General features: G+C 32.6%; 1 protein-coding gene across 3 annotated transcripts in view; it reads left to right on the top strand.

The window, feature by feature from the left end:
- The window catches only part of LOC105061394 (pentatricopeptide repeat-containing protein At2g27610), an 8,907-nt gene extending 1,842 nt beyond the window's left edge, over window positions 1–7,065 (top strand). The window contains exons 1-3 of one of the 3 annotated variants that reach the window (XM_073260877.1): window positions 1–659; window positions 1,906–2,003; window positions 6,262–7,065. The exon at window positions 1–659 is cut by the window's left edge and continues 1,842 nt beyond it. In XM_073260877.1, coding sequence (XP_073116978.1) covers window positions 1–448 — 448 coding nt within the window. In that variant the 3' untranslated portion in view covers window positions 449–659; window positions 1,906–2,003; window positions 6,262–7,065. Of the gene's footprint in view, window positions 660–1,798 lie in introns of all 3 variants that reach the window. The other 2 variants (XM_010945418.4, XM_019846070.3) reach the window with 2 other exon arrangements.
- Window positions 7,066–17,500: the final 10,435 nt, after the last annotated feature.

The raw sequence follows: 17,500 nt of genomic DNA, 5'->3' as shown, positions 1-17,500 counted from the left end.
AATGGAGAGTATCAAGCCCAATGAAATAACCTTCATTGGAGTTTTGTCTGCGTGTGCTCATGTGGGTCTTGTCAAACAAGGGCAGTGCTACTTTGATCTTATGAAAGGGTGTGGAATAATTCCAAGAATAGATCATTTTGCTTGTATGGTTGATCTATTTGCTCGAGCTGGGCTGGTTGAAAGAGCCTATGAGTTTATAAAAAGCATGCCCATCCAACCAAATAAGGTTATATGGCGTAGTCTAATGGCTGGCTGTAAAACTCATGGAAATTTAGGCATTGGGTTGAATGCAGCCAGGCAAATTTTGAAGATCGATCCTGAAGATGATTCAGCACATGTCATGCTTTCTGGTGTTTATGCAAATGCTGGGATGTGGGATGAGAGAGCTGGAGTGAGAGATTTTTTAAAGATGGGGTTCAAGAAAGTGCCAGGATGCAGTTGGATTTAGGGAGAGAACAGAATTCATTGTTTCTCCATTGGGAATGCAACACAAAACCATGGAGATGGTATGGATTCAACACTGAATGTGTGGGTGATTTAGATGATTGATGCAGGATGTGCATCCAAAGAAGTTAGTTTGCATCATGAAGAATAAGGGTATGTCCCACCTTCTCCAAAAATTACTGAGAAAGCGAGAGGATACATTAATGAAGAAAGAGGTAATCAGTTACTCAAAATTTTCTTGTAAAGCATTTCAATAAGTTGTGTTAGACATTCTACAACAACAAGAGTCTGCTTATACAGTTTGACCGGGAAAAGTAATTTATTCCACATAATTCATCAATTTGAATTAATGTCAGTTGATTTATTGATGCATAATCCAATTGCTGTTCTATATGAAAAGGGCATCGACAATCAGTTTCTACTCTGTGACAGATTGTTGAATTACAAATTGATCTTGTTTAATAAGGGAGAAGGGATTGATCCAGCACATGCAAGTCTCACAAATCTGGAAAAGTTTCAACAAATTATAAGTAGCAGAAACATCTTGAGTTAGTAATTCTAGTCAACATAACATGCATAGCTGTTGTCAAGTTTCTGCATTGGCATGCCTACTTAGTCTGTCAGGCACCTACAGGAATGTGGTCAGTGATGCTATAGAGAGAAGGTTCAATTTTCAACTACGGTAGAACATGACAGAGACCGGATAAATTGAAGCAAGTGATATAGATGAGGGTGAGTCTTGGTGCAATGGTAAAGTTGACCTAGGTATCATGGATTTGAAACATGAAAACAGTGTCTCTGAAGGCTGCGACATCTGACACCCTCCAGGCCCTGTGTTGGCGGGAGTCTCATGCACCAGCCCTCCCTTTGAGTGATACGGATGAGCTAAACAACATGCTTGAAATTTGATTTTGGTTCTATTGGTGGGCTGATTCCTAGCACAGAAATTGTGAAAGCAGTTTGTGCTTCAAAGACTGACCATCCCTTTAAGTGATATGGATGAGTTAAACAACATGCTTGAAATTTGATTTTGGTTCTATTGGTGGGCTGATTCCCAGCACAGAAATTGTGAAAGCAGCTTGTGCTTCAAAGACTCTGACCAATGCTGCTGGGTGCAACCTTTTATGACATTTGATCAATGCTACCAGTCTTTTTTTTTTTTGGTGCATATCAATGCTACCAGTTTCACTGTAGATAAATAGAAAGTAAACTTACAAATTACAGCTACATTTTTCACACTATATCAAATTTTCAAGTATGGAATGAGATTCTATACTATCAAACATGATTTTTTTTTCATCTCATAACTTAAAATGAATTCTGTAATATTAAAGAACTTAAAATTTTTTTGCAGTATGCAAGTTAAAAGACTCTGATTTTGGTGTTCAAAGAGCAGATGCTTATTATATAATTTATCTAAGGGAGATTGATGATGCTGATAATCTAGTGGTGGCAATTCAGGCAAAGGAGAACAAAAGGCTGTGATTGTTGGAGGATACATCAGTCTTGAGCTTGGTGCTACATTGAGGATCAACAACTTGGATGGCCCTGGATGTGCAGTAAGTTTAAATTAACTTCTAGTGGATAAAATTTATCATTATACATAACATCTTTATCACTTGTTAATTTTGCCATTCTGCCAAAATCAGTTACATAAATACCAAATATATCATGAAGAAAATAACAACCTTGTGATCACAGAATGAATGCATCTTAGGCTCTGTTTGGTATCACTTCAGTTTCAGATTTTGAGTTTTCAAAAACTAAGGCATGGAAACTGATGAAGACAAACATATCTGTTAGAGTTGTTTTTATTTTCTGTTTTTCAAAAAAATATAAGCTGGTTTTTGGAAAAGAAAAGGAAAACCAAAGATTGCATTTGGCATTGGTATCAATTTTCTGTTTTATAAAACCTGAAAACCAAAATTCTGTTTCTGTTTTTTTTCTTAATTTCAGAAAGCATAAATTCTGTTTGCTATTAACTGTTGTTTTTCTATATATACATAGAAACTAGTGCAGATGTGTTTTCTCCAACAGTCCATTTTATAAAACTTGTTAATACACTAGAACATGTATGAAGTTCATATATATGATTTACAATAATGCTAAATCCAAAATTTATGCATGTTTGTGCTAAGTATCCACCATGAGCCTTTATTTAAGTACAATTAACATAGGTAGGAACGAAAATACAATGACAAGCAGCATTAAAATAATGCATGCCACACCCATAACATGCAGACAAGAAGCATCTTTCCCTCCTTTCAGCCCTTAAAATCTATCAGTATTTGCTCAGCCTCAATCTGTTGAATTTGATGGCACTTATCAACCAAAACGAACCTTCATGGTAATATGTATTATAAATAGAAAAGATAATGAGTTAACTGATATCGATGAGTTTGATTAGCAAACATCTACCTAATATTTGGGGCATCGATAAAGATAGGAGCTATAATTAGTTTCAGTTTTAGCCATATATTGTCTCATCCATTCTGTTCCATAACCGCAAGAACAATCAGGCTTGTAAATATGTTCCTTTTTCATATATGCATACAGATGCTTTGCTATGTGAATGGATCTATGAAGTAAAACACTATCAAATTGGAAACCATTGGGTTGTAAAATCTTAACATGAATATATAACAGCAAAGGCCAACATCATTAAAAGTATTAGAAAATCATATCATGTCCTAACAACACTCATAGAAACGTTCAAATATAGAAGCCTGATCATAAAAATTGTCTAAATAAAAGAAAAGAACATTAAACATTACTTAGTTCACCCTATTTTTAATTTTAGCATATTTCAAATACTATATTATCTTGAACTCATTCATATAATGCAATTAAGTTGGTGTTACATTTCCTTGAACCGACTCTTGTGATGTGCTACCTTATGAACGATCTGTTGCAGCATTCATTCTAATAAAATTATGCATTATACAAAATGCAGTCACAATATAACATTGTGTGTGTACTTTATAGAGAGGCACTCATTTGAGTATCAGGAACCAAGCTTTCAGCAATCTAAAACAACCGTAAGAGTAAGTGACATTGCATATAGATGAATGCCTATAGTTAAATAGCTCTTTTAGTAGAATTCTTTCCTACCCTTCTATATGCACTTAAATTATACTTCATTTGATGATAAGGTGAGAGATAACCTGGGATGTTGGTACATTCTGATCAACAACATAAAATTTGCATGTCTCAAAAAATACAATATTCTAAATTATTTTAGTTATATTAGTCATGAAATAAAGAAAATAAAAAGATGCTAATTACTTTCATGTTGTAAAGGGAATTTAACTCTAGGACTAATTATATACTCTAGAGAATTTTTTTGAGTCATTTATTGTTCTTTCAGTTAGCAAATATGTAAATTTCACATGTGGCCATGATGTTTTGTATTGGTTCTCTCCTTTCCACAATATGCAACTTTTTTCATCCATGGGCACATATGCACCAATGTTGTTTCCATCTATAGCACCACACAGTCAGAAGTGGAATAAAAATACAAATATCATTTATGTTTATAATAAGAAAAGGTCAATATCTTTATAGGATTTTCTATGTTGAAAAGTAATTACCTTGAAATATGAAAATTATATAAGACCGAACAAATTTCATGAGTCTATTCAAAAGACATGAATAATTCACATTAACACAACTGCTGAAGGACATTGTTAAAATGTCAAAATATGGTTTCCCCGAAGCGTTCGAATCTTTCTGCCATGACTCGGTTCCTTTCATTATGGGATACAAACATCAAGAATATAGTAACTTGCTCCTCTGTAGACAAAACCTTGGAGTTCTTTCATAACTGCTTCTCGTTCAATTTGTTGCAAAAATATATAAAGCCATAAGGTTCTAAATGAGTCATAAGCTCTATTTGGATGACCTGAAGCACCATGATAACATATTCATGCCTTGTTAGACGAGATCTCCTACATGGGTTATTTGCATAAGTACATCTCTTAGTGATCAGCAAGGGCCTCAAGAATCCTAATTCATCAATCTTTTCTAAATCAAATTCCCAATTTGTTCTAAATCAAATTCTTGATCTTTTCCAAATCTAATTCCTAATCTTAACCTAATCAAAGATGCTATTGTTTCAACCTGTTGAATTGATAGTACTTAAAATACATAATTGATTTCAAAATATGAAATCATAATTAATATTCTAAGAAAAATACATAAAATCCATGATACTGGTGCATTGACAATACCGATACCTAAATCATCCATGCAAGATATGGAGAATTCTATTGGGGACAACTTTGATGACAGAGGGACTCCCACCATGTCCAAGTTGTTTGAGCATGGGTAAAAAGACTATTAGTTCATTAACAGCATCTAATGTAGTTGATGCAAGAGCAATGGAACAACCATGTTTGGTCAGCCCATGTTGGTTCAGCCCATCTGGGAGTAGCCCATTACTCGGTCTACAGTTAGAAGTCTAGTTAGCTATCAATTATGCTATTCATAATTAATTCTTGTTAGGGTTTAATAATATGCTTATGAATGTGCAATGTGTCTCTTAGTATTTGTAGGCTTATTTATTGTGGTTCATTCATATCTCCTAGTTTATGTGGGTAACTGTTATTAGCTTTTAGAATGTTGTGATATTTTAATCAAGGAATATGGAGAGTCAATTGTCATCTGTATAAAGTCATACAGTAGAGAATGAATGTTAGTGAAAAATTAATTGCTTGTGTTCTTCTTTTTGAATTTAGTGGTGGGTTCCTTGTCCTCTATCTTTATCTCTTCCCCCTCTTTTGCTTAATATCCTATTGTTTCCGACATCAGTTGGTATTAGAGAAGATCAATTTGATCCCTTATAAAAAAGGGTGGCCAAATGCATGAGGCTCTTGCTTTTGTAGGATCTGGGATGGTCAATATATTTAGCCTTATCCTTGCATGCAGAGGTTGTTTTCATGTTTCAAACCTATAATCTCTTGGTCATAGCAGAGCAATCTTAACATTGCACCAAGGCTCACTCTCTATTAGTATGATCTCTCATCTCTCTTTTTTTTCTTTATGAAGACATCCTCTTTCTAAAATCACGGTTGGTACCAAGAATGAGTGTGTTGAACTCTTTTCCCATCATGAGGAGTTAGTCAGTATGATGCACATTTTTTTTGAATATAAGGCAAGATGAAGGCTTCAATGCACAAGAAAATCAATATAAAGAACAGGAAAAAGGTTTGAGCAACTGCAAGCTATGCTCTTTCAAATCATGACAACTAGAACTTTATATCATAGGCCATCATCCATGAAAGTTGTTCCTCTATCAAAATGTCATGATCAACTTCACTAATTAAGGATATGGCTAAAGTTAGAAATTCACTCCAAGATATAATATGGCGACATCTCATCCTCCATGTTCTCCTCCAAGAGCTTTTGGATCCCCTCTAGTCTAATAATGCTTATGAAAATCTTTTGAACCCTCAATGCTTTGTTATTGTTGTAAAGGGAGTAGAACCTGATATTCCAGATTTCTATGGAAAAAAAGAACATGAAGGTTTTCAAAATTGGATTTCATGCTTTGAGCTTTTTTTTTTTTTTTTATTGGATTTGCATCGGTTGATGAAGTGGTGCAAGGTTCAATTTACTTCAGCCAAACTTATTAAGTGCAGCTCAAATTTGGTAGCAATGCCAAAAGGAGATGTTATCATATAGTGTTTGTGAAGCAATTGCTTCAAACCTGATTCATTTCTACAGATTATATTCAATCTCTTCATATTCAACTCAATGGTCTTGTCCAACAAGAACATGAATCAGTTGTTTCCTACACTAAGAGATTTTATGATGTAGTTGGCTGGACCGGACAAACAAGTCTAATAGGACTTTCTATGTGCTCAGTATCAAGCTTGACTCGTCTCCAAATCCAAGTTGACATGATAACATGTTGTATTTGGGAGCCATCATCCTTTCTTTGAAAGCGCATCAAAGAAAGCATGATCTCCTTCTTAATCAGTCAGTCATCTGATTCAATCCTTTTCCTCATTTTGCTGACAAACAATGTACTTATGTACAGCCACTAATGTATGTGTCCAAACTAATATCTCATTAAAGTAAACATTCTTATTTGGGATGCTTTGCACATCGATGTCCACAAAAGTTCACTCACTAACATTCATCTTTGGAGACGGTAGTCTAGAGTCGTGCATTGTGAATTTATGTTAGTGGTTTTTGTCAATTCTTTTGTTATCTGTTCTCAATCATGCTAATTAACTGAGTTAACATTACCATGTTGATTTTTGAGATCTCTATTTGTTCTTTTTTTTTCTTTGAAACTGTGTTGTTAAGCTCTTAGTTAATCACAAAGTTTTTTCTTTCCGTGTTTTAAATAACAAACAATATAAGAGCACAAATTCATTGAAATAAATATTTGGTAACTTGTATGAAACTTGATCCTTCTATACAAGTTGGATATGGGAACCTTCAATGTCATATTTTAGGACATGACCATACTTTATGGATGTGTTTGTAAATATGTATGATTGTATGTAAATAATAAACAATCTGTTGGACTGATTGCTTTGTAATTTGATGAAATTAATGGCACATTTGCCAAATCTTATGTTAGACTTGATAGCATCCAAGTGAGTACCAAAAGTTGATCTGCACCACGTTTGATATCATGGTATGTGGATATAAACTTTCTAAAGAAAATAAGGCATGTTCATATGAAGTTTCAAAGAGTGTAATGTAGTGTCCAAGTGTCTAGATATATTGAGAAACGCACATTGTACCATAGGAAACTACTGCTAATCATTTTTTGGTTAAAAAAAACTATTACCAATCATCGCCAATCAGTTTTTTTTTTTTTTTCTTATTTTCTTTTTGGGACACTATATAGTGCTGTATATTCTGCTTCTAGCCACATATTTGCCATGTACGTACGTATAGCAGATTGAAGTATGTTACAGGCTGAAAATCTTAAGCAATGCTAATGAGTCCATTGCAGATGATGCATTCGTTGACGGATAATTAGCAAGCCGAACATCCTGACTCTTCTCCATAAATCCAACTACTACTAACGGATACTTCTGGAAGTCCATGGCACCGGAATCAGCCAGTTGGGGCTCCATCCTTATGTTGAAATGCTTGTCATATTGCCTTAAGTGCATCTAATATAGCATAATGAGGGCCATACGGTGAGGAGCCAGATAAGTGAATTTGGAGACCTTAAATGCAGGATAAAAAGGGACCATACAGGGAGTCCTACAGTGAAGTTACCAGAAGGGGACCGAAAATAAAACAAATAAGGATCTAATCTTCATGAACCCTAAGTAAACGATGGTGAAAAACGCTAGTTTGGGGTGAGCCATGGCAAGTGTCAAAGAGGTAGGTGCCAAACTTCAACCTCAAGAATGCGGGGTGGCAAAATTAAATTAAAAAAAAAAAAAAAAAACAAAAGAAAAGAAAAGAGGCCAATGGTGCTGGTTAGCCATGATTGGTTAGCAATGGAAGGATAAGGAAACCCCAAAACAAGGAGCAGGGGCAAAAATAAAAAATAAAAAGCATTGTGGTTGGTCATGGTAGGTGGATTATACATGAAGATCCAGAAATTGGAAAAGTTTGTAGTTGGCGATAGGGGTAAGATATGTTAGCATGATTTTAGATGTTCAAATAATTTTAAGGATCATACGATTTTAGAAAGATTATATGATTTTAGGGATCATATGATTTTAGATGATTATATAATTTTAAGGATCACATGATTATAATGATCGTATGATATTTCATAATATTTTTTTGTATTAGTGTGATCTTACATTAGTCTGTATTATTTTTTTTGTATAGAGTCTATATACTAGCATATATAATTCTTGAGATATATCAAATAGAATTACATAAAAATACCAATCTCTCTCTCTCTCTCTCACTTGTTTCTTTCTTCTAACATAATATTAGAGCCATCTCCTTCTTGAAGACATCTCTGATGCGAGACATATCTGACGATCCATCTCTCTCAAGGTACTTCTCTACTCTTGGAGGAAGCCTCTTTTAGATCAATTTCTCCCACCGGCGTGCCATTTTCTATCTTAAAAACCTCTACTACTTTTTCATCTCCAATGATCAATCTCTCTCGAGTTACTTCTTTAGCCTTTGAGAAAACTTTTCTTAGATTAATCAGTCCCACTATCACGTCGTCTCCAACTATGGAGACTTCTGCTACTTTTTAATCTGACGTCAATACATCCATCTATTCTGCCAACAAGAACAACATCATCTCTTCAAAATCAGCAATCCAATTTAGACACCACATCAACAACTGCGACAGCAACAATTTCTATGGATCAATACAATATTTCTAAACCTATTTCAACTATTCTAGATGGCACTTATGGGCTCAAGGAATGCGTAGCTTCTTGAAAGGATGCAAACTTTAGTGCTATGTCACTGGAGACATCCATACACCTGAAAGAGAAGAGGAAGAAATTGATGCAAAATTCTCTAATTGTATCGATGCTTGGGATAGCAAAAATCATCAAATCATCACCTGGTCTTTGCAATACCTCTATCTCTTTAATCCATCTCCATTTTGGTTGTTTTGAAATAGCAAAAGATATTTGGGATCTATTGGCAAAAGAGGTATACCACCACTACTCTAGTTCGTCAATATCAAATTTGGTCTACACTTCATCCCACATAACAGGAGCCTGGACTATCTAACGATGATTTTCTTGCCAAAATGCAATCTTTATGGGACCAGCTGGCACCCTTAGAACCGATTTGATAATGTGATGTGGATGTTGCAAAATACATTGTCCATCGTGATCAACTGCAAATTGTTCATTTTCTTATGGCAATTTTGGATGAGTGCGAGGGAGTCCAATTTACCCTTCTACATCGTCGTCCTCTGCATATAATTAGATAATGTAATTTATGAGTTGATATCTTAGGAGACTAGACTCAGTATTCTGCAAGCACAATATAATGATGCTGTTATTGTCGCTACTTCTCGCCTTCAACAATACAAAAATTCAAAAGAGAAATTCTGCAAAAACCTTGATAAGAGTGGCCATTCTTTTTTAAATTGTCCCATCATTGAAATGTTGGTACTATCATAAACATGGTCATATCCTTCCAAATTTTCCCATCGAACCTTCGAAGTCTAATTAGAATAAAGATAATCAGTCAAGCTCGGGCAATTCATCCAACTTGTATCTCACTCTATTACTACTGCTACTACTAATGCATCCCGTGTTGAAGTTTCCTCTTCTCAGTCTAGCATGTCTATGGAAGATATCAAGTCTATGCTTTAATAGGATTTATCCAATTCCAGATCTCAAACTATCTTATTTATCGCTCCAAGTAATTCTTCTTGGTTTTCCAATTCTGTATGTTATAAGCATGTGACCTCTAATTCAACTTTTTTCTTAAACCCATCCAAACTCCTATAGGATATGCTAAATGGTCCTATTAGAGTTCAAGATGGGTCAGATACCTAAAAAAACCAATCCAATTGCCATCTCTAATGGGAATGGGAGTCCAAACCAAGAAAGGTCTAATGGGAGTCCGATGACAAAATGATTGTATTGATTTAGATGGCACAAGACGGAAAGATTTTTTTTTTTTTTTTTGTACAAAAGAAGTCCGTTGAGAGTCCACCCTATGGAGAAGTCTAATGGGAGTTGGTTTTTTTTTTTTTTTGCATGATAATTCGATAGGGATGTGATGGGTGATGGATTCCTACCTTCCTTGGATGGAATCTAATGCGATTTTTTTATGAGTCCAATCAATAGGGATGGAAGTCCACCCAATGGAGGAGTCTAATAGGAGTTCTATAAAAAATGACTGTGCGCTAGTTAGATAGCACATAGTTTCTTTGGCAAAAGAAATCCATTGGGAGTCTAACCCATGGAGGAGTCTAGTGGGAGTTAGTTTTTTTGTTGCATGACAATTGAATAGAGATGGGGCGTGCCTTTGTTTTCAACATCATAAGACTGTCTCTCTAATGGAAGTCCCCGATGGCAATAAGAGTTTGATGGGATGAGAAATCTAGCATTGTCTAACTTCTTTGATTATTTTTTAAATTTTTTGGTAATAAATGTCCCAATCTTTGAAGAAACTAATGTGACTAAGGAAATTCCTTGTACCTGATAGAGCGTAGGATCAGAAAAATAAAAGCATGGCCAATTTCATTAATTTTTTGTTAGATTAAATAAAATACTAATTAAAGACAGGAGAGGGGATATAATTTTTTTTTTTGGTGTGTATGTTTTTAAAATTGACTAACATTAATATATAATTATAGCCATCATTTTTATTTTATATCAGCTAAATATAGTATTCCTCATCATTGATCTATCAAGCAATAATATCTATGAACTTATACCTAATATTTTATCATAGATCTAATTTTTTAGTATTTGTCAGAAATATGACTAAATTAATATTGTAGAAAACTTTATGCCAATCATTTCATCATAAACATTGGGCAAAATCTAATTATTCAATATTTTTTAGAAATGCAGCTAAAATAATGTCATAGAAAATAGAATTTCTTATAGTGAGAAGAAAGAAATGGCTAATATTTCTTAACTCCAATGCTATTGGATGTTTAATGTATGCCAAGACGTGTGCATGACCCGCTATTTGCTATGCTATTGGATTGGTGAGCTACTATTAAGCTGATCTTAGAACATTGATTAGAAGATAGTTAAAAGGATCTTGAGATATCTTAAAGGTACTGTAAATTATTCTCCATGCTATCAGAAAAATGATTTCCATTTAAGTGGTTATACCGATGCTAATTGGGCAAGAGATCTAGATGAGCATAAATCAACTTCAGGATATGTGCTCTTGCTTAACAATGATGCTATTTTTTGGAGTAGCAAGAAACAAATGTGTGTAATCTTGTCTATGATGGAGGCTAAGTTTATTGCTTATTCAATTGTAGGGCAAGAGGTAATTTGGTTTAAAAGATTTCTATGAAGCTTAGATGTTATAGCCAATGCTATAGAACCCATAACAATTCATTGTACTAGCTAAGCTGTCATTGCATATGCAAAGGATCCTTATATCATGATAGGATTGAGCACATTAATACTAAAAATAATTTTGTTAGACATAGTAGCATAAAAGGAAAGTCCTAAAATATATTTCTACACATTTGTTGATTGCGGATGCTTTTGCTAAACTTATTTGTCGTCCAGTTAGACAACCCAAGAGGGGGAGGGGTGAATTAGATTTTCAAAATCTTAGAGCAAATATGTGTTGTTTTTCAAAACAATCAAGTAAAATACTATAAGTGTATAGTAAATGCAGTGAATAGCAGTGAAAATAAATTAATAACAAGCTAAACAAGTATGTAAAGTAAGTAAACACAAGCACACCACATAAACACAAGAGATTTATAGTTGTTCGATATACTCCAAGCACCTACGTCCACTCCTTAAGCTCCATTTGAAAATTTTCACTATAATCTGAGATTACAGTGCACTTATTTTGAACGGGATCACAAACAAATCCAGTTAGTTTTTGGACTAACTAACCAAAATTTACATCGATTATTTTTGAGATCATAATCAACCTGGTTGGTTTTTTGGGCTCATCAACTAAAATCTATTTCCCAAGTTTCAAGCCCTTTGAAACTTATTACAGTCAGAAACAACAAGATAGAAATTATAATACAAAAGCTCCTTAATGAGCAAATAAAACACTTTGTATGCTACTTGAGGATTGCTTGGATGCTTGGCACTTGATTGCTCTCTTTCTCTTGATGATTAGCCTCTCAAAGATTCAAAAACTATCAGATATGGAGGTAGAAAATACTTTTGAAATCACTCAATATTGAATCTAAACTCTTTTCCCTTCAATATACTATTCTTGGTATTCAATTAGATTCCCCCTTTAATTCAAATCCTCCCCAGGCCATTTAAAGCAATTTGAATTTGAAAACTAGCCATTTAGAATGTTGGGAGATGAAATATGGCCATTTGAAACAAATTTTGGTATTTTTTGTAATTATTCTGCATATTTTGTTTTTGCTGTCAGAAGCAGTGGAGTTGACTCAGGTAGAAATGGAGTTGACTTAGCTCCTGTATCCAGAAAATAGTCTTTCTGTTTTTTTGAGAAAGTCGGTTCGGATCACAATCAAGTCGACTCAGATTCATGCTAGTGTTGTATATCACAGCTAGAACGTGCTAAAGTCGACTTCTTGAAGCCATGAGTCAACTCTAATCTCTTCATTCAGTCTTTCTCAACAAATTCGCATCCAAACTTGATTTTTTTTATTTTTTTTTGGATCAAAAGCTTTCCAAATATATTCAAAAGACTTCAAAACTTATCACAAGGGTTAGCTTCTTACAAAAATATTTTTAATTAATTTTAAAGATATTAGTTTCTTTTTATAATTCAATGTTGTGTAATCATCAAAATCATTTTTTGGATCAACAATTTTTTTTAAAATAATGACAAAACATTAAGCATAAAATATAAATAAATAAAAGCTCAAGAAGCATGATACCACTAAATTCAAACATTTAAGCTTGATACCACTAAATTTTATAATCATTAAAAGATTTAACTAAATTTCTTTCGTTTTATAAGAGGTTTGCAAAATATTTAATCTTCCCCTTAATGTGATGTTGGAAACTTCTAGTCATTTTAGTTGCTCCCTCTCAATTTATTACCTTCATGTCTTTATGAATGTTCAAATGAAAACTCAAGGATATTATCTTTTTCATGCATGCTCAATATTATCTCTCCCTATGAATAAATATATGTATGAATGCTCAATTTACTCTCCTCTTTTTTGTCATCAACAAAAAGAGTCAAATAAGAGTACCACAAAGATAATATGAATGATACCATAAAGATAACATGCATTCACAAAGATAACATGAATGATACCAGAAGGATAACATGCATTGACAAAGATAACATGAATGATAAATTATTGTATGGTAAAAATAATGGCATAGGCTTAAGTATACATGCAAGTAATGATACCATGTGATCTAAAAAAGTTCACAAATTTCTAATTCTTCTCTAATCATACAAAATCTGTTTTCATTTAAAGGTTTAGTAAAAATATCCGTTAATTGATTATCAGTATATATAAAGTCAAGCATAATATTATTATTTTGCACATGACCTCATTTAATTAATTTACTAAACGAAGATACCACAACTTTTCTTCCTTTTGACAGTATCAGCAGTTCAAGAAAGTATCATCAAAATCAAGTAAAGCTTAAATAAATATACATTCAATTTTTCAAAATTTGATTTGAGTTCTTCTCCTTTCAAATTTATTTGAAATTTAACTTATCAAACACAAATGGAGGGTTTCTGAAAATTATTTTAGTTTTGAGCTTTAAAGTGTAAGAGATAAGACATTTCAAAACTAAGAAATTAGATCAAAATAGATAAATGATGTTAAAAATGATACCAATTGATTGCTCATGATAAATCATAAAGATATTTTCTATAATTCTTTACAAAGATCATCTCTTCTTTTTTTAAAAATATCAGTCAATTAAATTCACAAGAGATATGAGTTTTAGAATTTGTCTTAGAAGGTAAAATCTCAAAGATATAGCTATGCTAAGTAAATTTGAGACAAAGCATTCTTCTCCTTTTTTTGCCAAAAGATATTGCAATGGAATACAAGACAATCAATAAACTATCTAATACTAATGATTTGAAATTCAACGGGAAGTCCTCTTTAGTTTTACTTACTACCAATTTCAAATGATTCAAGAAAATTATTCTTTCAAATTCATTTCTCAAGAATAATTCAATGGAGCAAAATGATAGTCAAGACATGCAAAGTAAGAACATTCAACAACAATTTATCTTTGAAGATAAATATTGATTTCTATCATGTTTTTTTAAATATGCATACTCATTCAACTTAATCAAGCATTCATTTCTCTCCTTTTATTTTACAAACAAAACTCAAAATTTTTAATCAAAAAGATAAACACAAACATAAACATCGAACATATTGAATAAAAAGTCAAGTATTTATTAATTATTAACTCCTAAAATCATGGGTCGACTCTTCAAAACAGAAAACAGCTCAAGAGGTTTTGATTAAAGGAGAAATAACTCAAATAAGATGGGAATCAAGAATAAATCAAATCAAGATTCAAAAAAATATTTTAATCAGAATGAATGGATCAAATGGGAATAAGAAACAATCAATTTAAAGTTTAATTCATAAGATTTATACGCATATGATTCAACATTCTTATCTAATTAATATGATATAAACAATACAAATTTTAAGATAAAAATATGTATGCTTGTTATGAATAATATATGAAAGCATTCTAGACAAAAAATGAGAGTATTGAATCATTACAACTATTGATAAATCATCAAAATCATACAATTTTAACAATCAATGATGATATGATGTAAAGAGGATTTAGCTTTTAACAAATATTATCATCCATCCATTTTAAGTTTCAAAGCATCCATTTTCAAAAATATAATCCATTTACAGCTTTGGATGCTTGCCATACCTGCAAAATTATTTTATAGATTGTGGTACCCATACTTTTTTGGATCCATATGAGTTAGAGTACATGGTTCCATTTGGAACCCAAACTTGCTTAACAAATTTACCATTCAATTTTTTAAAATTGCAAGAATAAGCCATATGTCCTATTTTATCATAGCAGAAATAAGTAATCTTTGATGTAACATGCGAAGTAGAATTTACAAAGAATTTTTTTAAAATTTTTGTTTATTGTTAGGATTAAAATCAAGATTGGGTCTATCATAAATTGCTCTTTGGTTGTCCAAAATTATATTAAGGTTTTCATAACCACAAGCAAATTTTTCAACCAAAGGTTTAACATTTTCTAATTTCTTCTTTAATGAATCTTTTTTTTGTATTAAAATCTTATTGTTTAGTAAAATCTTTTCTTTTTCTTTTAACAAAGATTCATTTTTTAGCTTTAAATCTCTATTTTTTCAGCTACTTTTCTTGAATTCATCAAGTAATCATACAAAGCATCTTGAAGCTCATCAAATGTAAAATCTATAATATGTTCAGATTGTATCTCATCATCTTATGCCATGAGATACAAGTTTGCCATATTATGATTTTCTTCATCTGAACTTGATCTTCACTATCACTCTATGTTGCAACCATAGTTTTATACTTCATCCTCTTATCCTTGCTTGATTCTTCTTTAGCCATAGATTTTTCTTGAAGCCTTGCCTCTTTCTCCTCAAAAATATTTTGAACTTTCTGATAATAAGCACCATGTCCTCATCACCAATATCTTCTTTCGAAGAGTGCTCATCCTCCTTTTTTTCTATAGCAGATTCAATGGCAATAGTTCTCTTCTTTTTGACTTCTTCTCATTGTGTTGTTTTATTGCAAGCTCATGTGTCATTAGCGATCTAAATAGCTCTTCAAGTGATAGGACATTGAGATCTTTTACTTTTTGGATGGCGGTTACCTTTGCTTCTCATGACCTTGGCAAAGATCTAAAAATTTTTCTCACAAGATCATAGTTAGAATAAGATTTTCAAAATCCCTTAAGACCATTCATAATATTAGTAAAATGAGTAAACATATTAGCAATAAATTCATTAGATTCCATTCTAAATAGCTCATATTTATGCACAAACATGTTTATTTTGGATTCTTTGACTTGGTTTGTACCTTCATGCATTACTTTGAGTCTATCTTATGTCTCTTTTGCTCAGTTGTAAGTAGATATGCAATTAAACTCATTCGCATCCAATGTGCAATACAAAACATTCATTGTCTTGGTATTTAATTGTATTAATCTTTTATCAATTTCATCTCAATCACTTTTCGCTTTGGTGAAGTAATTGCATTGACAATGATCATGGGTGTGTGTGGGTCATTAATTGTGATACTCCATAAATTATAATCTAATGCTAAAATGAAGATGCACATGCATGCTGTTCAATAGGTATAGTTAAATCTGTTGAAAAGAAGTGGCCTACTAGCAGATTGTCCCTCGATAAGTAAAACTTTTAAATGAGTTGTCATTGATCTTTAAATCAAAACTAACTTGCAACCAAGCTCTGATACCACTTATTACCCAATTAGACAATTCAAGAGGAGGGACAATGAATTAGATTTTCAAAATCTTACAGCAAGGATGTGCTGTTTTTCAAAATAATTAAATAAAATACTGTGAGTGTATAGTAAATGCAGTGAATAGTAGCGAAAATAAATCAATAACAAACTAAATAAGTATATAAAGCAAGTAAACACAAGCAGTATACCACACAAGCATAAAAGATTTATAATGGTTTAGTGTACTTCAAGTATCTACGTTCACTCTTCAAGCTCCACTTGAGAATTTTCACTATAATCCGAGGTTACAGTTAGGGGTGGAAAACAGGTCGGATCGATCATAAACGGATCGGATCAGAAAATGATCAATCCAAACCCAACCTGTTTATTAAACGGATCAAAAATTAAACCTGAACCTGACTTATTTATTAAACAGGTAATCCAATTCGACCCATTTAATCCATTTATTAAATAGATCAAATTAGGTTAAACGGATTAAACATGTTAAACGGATCAAGTTAAATGGGTCAGAAACAGGTTAAACAGGTTTTAAATAGGTTAAACGTATCTTAAATGGGTTAAACAGGTTAAATAGATCGGATTAAATAGGTCAAAATTAGGTTAAATAGGTTAAATGGGTTATCTGAGTCAATCCAACCTAAATATTAAACGGGTTAAATGGGTTAAACGGATCAGATATCTAAAATCCATATCCGTCCCAATTAAACAGATTAAACGGGTCGACCCGTTTATGACCTGAATTCATTTAGCCTAAATCCAAACCTGTTTATGGTAGGTCGAATATGGGTCGGATTGGCGGGTCGGGTCATATTTTGCCAGCCCTAGTTGCAGTATGTTTGTTTTAAACGAGATCACAAACAAAGTTGATTTTTTAGGCTCATCCACTAAAATATACATCAATTATTTTTTGGGATTACAATCAATCCAGTTGGTTTTTTGGAATCACTAATCAAAATATATTTTCTAAGTTTCAAACCCTTTGAAATTTGTTACAGCAAGAAACAG

The sequence above is a fragment of the Elaeis guineensis genome, chromosome 7 (genome assembly GCF_000442705.2).
Source record: "Elaeis guineensis isolate ETL-2024a chromosome 7, EG11, whole genome shotgun sequence".
Taxonomy (NCBI): Eukaryota; Viridiplantae; Streptophyta; class Magnoliopsida; order Arecales; family Arecaceae; genus Elaeis; species Elaeis guineensis.
This window is presented reverse-complemented; position numbering and strand designations above follow the sequence as displayed.